The 7020-nt window shown below is 50.6% G+C and overlaps 1 protein-coding gene across 1 annotated transcript in view; it reads left to right on the top strand.

The window, feature by feature from the left end:
* The first annotated feature begins 1170 nt into the window (after window positions 1-1170).
* PRICKLE2 (prickle planar cell polarity protein 2) overlaps window positions 1171-7020 on the top strand; it is a 112386-nt gene continuing 106536 nt past the window's right edge. Inside the window, exons 1-2 of the mRNA XM_068154274.1 lie at window positions 1171-1238; window positions 1571-1656. Coding sequence (XP_068010375.1) covers window positions 1197-1238; window positions 1571-1656 — 128 coding nt within the window. The 5' untranslated portion in view covers window positions 1171-1196. The remainder of the gene's footprint in view (window positions 1239-1570; window positions 1657-7020) is intronic.

The following is a 7020-nucleotide window of genomic DNA, read 5'->3' as shown; positions in this document are numbered from 1 at the left end:
TAGTTGGTTTGATTGATTTTTGAAAGCCCAACATTTTATGGGAGGAAAGAGTGAAAAATCTCCCTGAAACTTTTTTCTCTGAGGCTCTTCAAAAGACAGCCCCACAGCTCTCAGCCTCCTTTCAGTCTCCTAGAGAGGAAGACACAGGTGAAAAATTCACAAAAATAGGAACTGATTAAATGAGAAGAACCTATCAAAGCATTACATTTTTAACCAGCTGTGACGCAGCAGGGCAGAGGAACAGAGAGGCAGGGAAGGAGGGGAAGGAGATGACAGGATGTGTGAATAATCACGGGTGAGGCTGTGAAATGCTAATTGTGAAGCTGCTCCATCTCCACTGGGGACAAGTTCCTGAGGACCCCTGTGCTCTGTGAGGCATGTTCATTGCTCCCCCTTCTCCCCACATTTCATTTTCCTCTGTTTTGCTCCAGATGTACTGTTTGATTGCAACCCCCAGCAGTATGGGCAGCCGTTTGCAGTGGGGATCCCTTTGTAGCACATGACAATGGCTGGGCTGCCCCAAAGCTCCTAGCCCTACTGGCCCACATGTAGTTCTAAGACGACCACGAACTCTGAGGGTGTAACAAGTGCTTTGTGTCCTGGCCCAGCATCTCAGGCTGCAAATATCTTTTACATGATTATGTTTCTCCTGCACCCTACTCGTGTTTGTGGATTAAATCTGTTCTCCATGAGGAGAACGTAAGTCCAACAGGAACCCAGGCTGTTTGCTTTTGGCGATGCCAGTAAACACCCCTCCACCCGCTCCTGCTCAGAATTGTAACTTCAGAGCGTGCTTCTTCATCCGGGCAGACTCCCATCTCTTCTGGAGCTCGGGTTTTTTATTAACACTTGTGCTCTGGAGCGTTACGAGCGCGCTGCACGGCCGGGCAGAGCTGCTTAGGTGCAGCGGGACAACAGCCAGCGCCGCGACGGGCCCGGAGAGGGTCGTTAACTCTGAAGCGGAGTGATGACAGCAGGCGCTGCGCTTCGGCGGGGCGGTAAGAGCCTCTCAGCCGTGGCTGAGGAGGGGTAGCCGCGCTCTCCCGGGGCGGTGCCTGCCGTGCCGAGGGGCGGGGTGAAGGGGCGGGAGCGCGGCGGAGGGGCGGCCGCCGTGGGGGAGGGCGGGCCAGGGCGGCTTCTGCCGCGTACTCCGTCTGGGCTGCCCTGGGCTCCGCGGAGGGCGGCTTGGCGCTGCCATGTTCAGCCGCGGCTCCCGCAAGCGGCTCTCCAGCCGGTCGGTGAGTGCCGGGGCGGGGGGGGTTCTCCCTTCGACACCCTGTCCCATCCCATCCCGCAGGGTGCGAACCTCCGCCCCAACCTGTGGCTCCGTCCCGCTGCCCGCTCCTGCTGCGCCCCCGCTGCGGTGCCCATATTGCCCTCCCCAACCCCCTTTCTTCGGGTGTGTGTCCTCCCATCCCCTGGCCCATCTCCCAGCTGTGCGGGTGCTCCTTTCGTCACAAGTAACCCCTTTCCCCCGGGCGCGCTCCCCGTCCCTGTGCCCCCGGCATGCCGCTGTTTCCCCTGTCCCGTAGCTGAGGTGGCCGCGGCTGATCTCTGCGGTTTGTTGCAGCTGACGGCATCGGGGGAGCCTGAGCGGGGCCAGCCCTGCAACACCTGTGGGGACCAGTGTCCTGGCTTCGCCCTGCACAAGTGGAGGTAAGGCCCGGCGACACCTCCGTCCCATCGCCCCATCCCCGCATCTTATCCCCCCATCTTATCCCCCATCCCATCGTCACATCCCCCGAGGGCAGCAGGACCCCAGTGGCTCTCCCTTCGCAGAGGTTTGTGGCTCGCTCCCAACTCTGTGTGCATCCACAGTGCGAACGTGGCTTTTTGGTGGAGGAGCACTTGTATTAATCTTCGAGGCGTTGTCCACTCGGGCTGGTGGTTCTGGAGGCACGGGTGGGTTTGTCTGCGTCGCCGAGCAGCACGCAGGTGTGCCCTTGCCTGCCGCTGGTGCGGGGAGCAGCCAGGATCCAGACGTGGGACTGGGGTAACTGGTTTGCTAATTACCACCTGGCAGCTGTTCTGCTCCCGGCCGCGGTCAGGGGCTCGTCCTGTTGCCCTAGGTTGTGCCAGGGGCTGAAAACTCCCTTGCCTGGCAGGAACAGCCTGGGGTGGGGTGGGAAGGGAAGGGAGAGCTGATGCTAAGGGGCTTTTGAGTGGTTTACACTAAACTGCTGTGTGAAACTCCCGCCTCCCTCTGTGACTCCATGGTGAGATTTATTCCCTCTTGGTGATGCCAAACAGAGATTTAGCTGTTGAGGTGAATGGGGGATGGGTAGGCATGAGCAGGTATTTTTGGCTATTTCTGTTGTGTCCCTTTACAAAACCTACAGTGCTGGTGCCTAGGAGCCACCACTAGCTCTGGCGTTGTTCTGGATCTGCCCATTCTCCCCTCTCTGCCTTGTGGTGCCTGGAAATGAGTTCCTGCTCATGGGTTACCTGGGACTTGGTGATTTTAAATCTGGGCTGTGGGCTCTGGGACCTGGTGCAGAGACTTTGTAGGCCAGGGAGCTCTTAGTGACCTTTAAACCTTATTTTGTAGGGTATGTCCTTTTCTTCAGCATCTGCCATGCTCTGCCCTAGTTCTCAGAACTGTGTCTCAGCAGATTAAAGCACGAGTTCAGAGCGAGAAGGGGAACTGATGTATTTCCGTTGAGTTGTATCTTAATCTTCATCCTTCCTAATCATCATTCACAGTGGCATTTGCTCCAGGGTGCGGTGGGACAGAGTCCCTGGGCTAAAGTCTGTCCCAGTGGATGTAAAGCAGCAAATAGGGCTCAATGTGGTCCTCCAGCCTGGGCCTTCACACGTACTGGTGGCACATCCAAGTGCACAGTATTCCACCTCAGACCTTTAGAAGATGATGATGTCCCTTCTTCCTAGGCTGCAGGAGCTGTGGTCTCCTGATACTCTTCCAATTTGAATAGATTTGTAAGGTCATCCCTGAGCTCTCTTCTTTTTAGGGCTTATAAATAAATGCTTTCCTGAGCAGTACCAGCTTTCCTCACATCGTAGCAGAGTTGCTTTATAATGCTTAAAGGTGTTAAGGAGAACTTTCAAATGTAGGATAAGGGAAAAAAACCTCACTCACCAAAACTTTGTCCTCTGCTCCAAGGACTTAGGAGGTGCTGTGTTTTGTATTTCGTTATCTTGGAAGGTGGAATGATATAGTGGCTTTTAAAGAATGAATTGAATTTTTATATCATCCCATTGAAGGCCAAGCAGCCCAGCCAAAGAGGCACTCAGCTACTTAAGGAGTATCAGATGAGAATGGTGTGGTGGCTCTGTTCAGGTTGTGCCCTCTGCACCAGCACACCATGCTCCTGCAATATCCCACATACAGAAGGAGGTGGAGCAGGAGACTCCAAGACCACCCATCACTGTCTTGTAGTTGTCCTTTTCTGAGTGACCCTTGCCAGGATTTTGGTTAAAAGCTTGTGGAATGTTTCAGCAGCCTTTTCTTTGGAATGAAAAAGTTACCTGCCCTAGGGCAGAAGGGTGGAAATATTTTGGGTCGGGGTGGGGGTAGCCCCCAGAGGCTTTGCATCCCCTGGAGTGGGTAGGCAATGCTCAGTTAGACCTTCCACCAGGTTATTTTACACTGGAAGCTGGACAAGCCCACTGGGAAGCCCACCTGGGCACATTCACATTTAATTGCCTTGATAAAAGAGTAATTAGGCAATTAAACCAAATAAAGGCAACCTATTTGCCAGCACACAATAGAGAGGAACTGAGAAGCAGCACATTTTTCACTAGCCAGTGGCCTCTTAATGCCAGGGACCTGTAAGCAGGCAAATCATTAATAGTAATTTTGTAAGGTCAAAACCATGCCTATGCCCTCTGAACAGGAGGTGACACAGCCACCTCCTGCTGGGGATGCTCCCTGAAACCTCAACCTGCAGGGTGAGATTGGAGTAAAACAAGGGTTTTCAAGGGGATCCACAGATTAAGGATACAAACTCAGATCAATTAACCACTAGAGATTTGTAAGCCTCCTTATAATCCTTTTAATAGTAAAGTTTTGCTGATAAGTGTAAATGGGACTTTTTGCTTCAAAGATCAGAACTGGTGATAGGCTTTAGGGAAAAGGAAATGAGTTTATAAGCTTGCAGGCGCTGAGATTATTGCTGAGGTAGGCATTGCTGTATACCTAATTATGTAGGACTGTATTTTCTACTTACCTGTGATTTTAGGTGTGATCTGTGCAGCTACTCCATCAAGCAGGCGAACTGCTTCGTTAGCTGCCAAAGATTTCTGTGCCCATACGCTCCCTTAAAAGCCACTTTCCTCAGATGGGGAGATGTCTGAATTTATCATTCCTGGAAGCACATGCATACTTCCTGAGCCAGGGAAACCACTCAGAAAATAAATTGAATTCTGCAGAACTGTTTTCTTTTCAGAACAAAACCAGTCTCAGGGCTGTAGATGATGTGCAAAGAGAAGATGAAAGGGGATTGCGAACTAATTAACAAATGTCCCTGGGTTTAGAGTTTGGTTTTGAATCTTCTTAATTTTTCTCTGAAATTGTAATCTCGAATTCAAGGTAGTGAGGGAATTATCCTGTAAAACTGTTGGCATAGTTAATACTGTCTTGGTGAAAGCAAGGAATTGAAAACACCCTGTGTTACAGACACGATTAAGCTGGAGCCCGCTCCCTGTGTCGTACCCCTTGTAAGCTGTCAGACCTCCTGTGTGCCACAGACCTCTGCCCCTTGTTGTAAGGCAGAAATTCAATTTTCAGTTCTAAATCATTAGCCCCAAAGAGAAGAAAGTTAAGTGGCTTGTCTGAAAAGACTGAAGATTGAATTCCATCATCCTTGGGCGTGAAGTCTGCGAGGACACAGCTATCAAACTGTAACTGGTATAACCCCCAGTTTCTTGTGGCCTGAATGGCAAAATGACTCCTGGTAGGTTGTCAGTACAGTACATAAGGATTGAAAAGTTCATCTGCATGGGCTGTGGGCTGAAGGGTGGAAATGGGTTGTACCTAACCAAGTTCTCATTAATACAGGTCGATACTTGAAAGGTGGCTTTGTGTAGGGAAAAAAAAAAAGTGAAATCAAATTCAATAAAAATCTCCTGACTCCTTAGGAGCAGGGGTGCTGTTTTCTAATCAGATCTGCATTACATTAAACTGTGTGCCATTCAGCCTGTTAACAAGCTTTGGCATTAAATAAAGCTGTCACTGGAGTTCGGTGAATGAATAGCCATTAGGAGTGTCTTTTGCATAATGTCTTGCAGTAGAAAAGCCTTCGAGGGAGGTGGTCCAGGAGCAGGGAAAGGGAATTTATAACCTAGTCCTTGTGCAATTAGTGGGAATATGCAAACCTTAAAGGTGACAAATGGTTGGCAGCTCCAGGAAGGGAGCGAGTGGCTTTTGCTGCTGTTAAGCCTACTGTGAAGAACTAATTTTGGATTTACTCTGGGCAAAATAAAATTACAGCCTTAGTACTGTATTTAAAATAGCGGATCCTTCGCCTTGGGAGATTGACATGTGTTTAGCACACAGAGGCACGGCTTGCTTGTTCCTTCCAAAAGCCTTGCAAGAAACGATACTCTGGCAGTTCAACAGACCTTGCTGTTCCCTGCCCTTTGCTTTCTCCTCCAAAACCACCACCTAAAACCGTAGGTGCGGGACAGCGAAGTCTCAGGCTGGTAGTGGAGCTCTGGTTTGAGGAGTTGGGGGATGTGCCACCTGGTTTGCAAAGCCTGCAGAGGCTGATTTCAGAGGGAAGGCATTCAGATGCTGTGGCAGATAAGATAACTTTAAAAATAGTGTCTGAAAACCTTTGGAGAAGTCTGTGTTGCCATAGTTATTCTTCTGGTTTGCAGAAGCATTTAAATAACAGTAATAAACATGACATAAAGACAAAGACTGCCTTAGATTTTGCAGATGACACAAAGTTAGGGGCAGATGTTAGTCAATTAGAGGGTAGAAAGGCTCTGCAGAGGGACCTCGACCGACTGGAAAGATGGGCAGAGTCCAATGGGATGGCTTTCAACAAGTCCAAGTGCCGAGTGCTGCACTTTGGCTATGGCAATCCCATGCAGAGCTATAGGCTGGGGTCGGAGTGGCTGGAGAGCTCCCAGACAGAGAGGGACCTGGGTGTGCTGATCGACAGCCACCTGAATATGAGCCAGCAGTGTGCTCAGGTGGCCAGGAGGGCCAATAGCATTCTGGCCTGCATTAGGAATAGTGTGGCCAGCAGGAGCAGGGAGGTCATAGTGCCCCTGTACTCTGCTCTGGTTAGGCCGCACCTTGAGTACTGTGTCCAGTTCTGGGCTCCTCAGTTTAAGAAGGACATTGAGACACTTGAGCGTGTCCAGAGAAGGGCAACAAGGCTGGTGAGAGGCCTTGAACACAAGCCCTATGAGGAGAGGCTGAGGGAGCTGGGATTGTTTAGCTTGGAGAAGAGGAGGCTCAGGGGTGACCTTATTGCCCTCTACAACTACCTGAAGGGTGGTTGTAGCCAGGAGGGAGTTGGCCTCTTCTCCCAGGCAACCAGCACCAGAACAAGGGGACACAGTCTCAAGCTGCGCCAGGGGAGGTTCAGACTCGAGGTGAGGAGGAAGTTCTTCACCGAGCGAGTCATTCGTCATTGGAATGGGTTGCCCAGGGAGGTGGTTGAATCATCGACCCTGAGGCGTTCAAGGGGAGATTGGACGTGGCACTTGGTGCCATGGTCTAGTCATGGGGTCTGCGGTGTCAGGTTGGACTCGATGATCCTCGAGGTCCTTTCCAACCTAAGTGATACTGTGATACTGTGATACTGTGATACTTAGTGAGGTCTCCATTTCAGTGTGAGATTGTGTTTTACATCTTTTGCTTGGAGCCTCGTTTTTTCTTGAATATGCTGTGTAATCTTTGCCCCTTAAAATCACATTTTGGTGAGAAAGAGCTCTGCTTCTCTTCACATGTTGTCACACATCAGGGTCTCAGTATCAGTAGTGTATGTTTGTACAGCCTGTAATGCCTGGGCCCTGCCACCCAGGGCAACAATTTGTCTAGTTGTT

The sequence above is a fragment of the Melanerpes formicivorus genome, unplaced genomic scaffold (genome assembly GCF_026170545.1).
Source record: "Melanerpes formicivorus ecotype bairdi unplaced genomic scaffold, bMelFor1.0.p_v2 SCAF_28, whole genome shotgun sequence".
In the NCBI taxonomy this organism is placed as follows: Eukaryota; Metazoa; Chordata; class Aves; order Piciformes; family Picidae; genus Melanerpes; species Melanerpes formicivorus.
The sequence above is the reverse complement of the archived record's forward strand: the minus strand, read 5'-3'. Positions and strand labels throughout refer to the sequence as shown.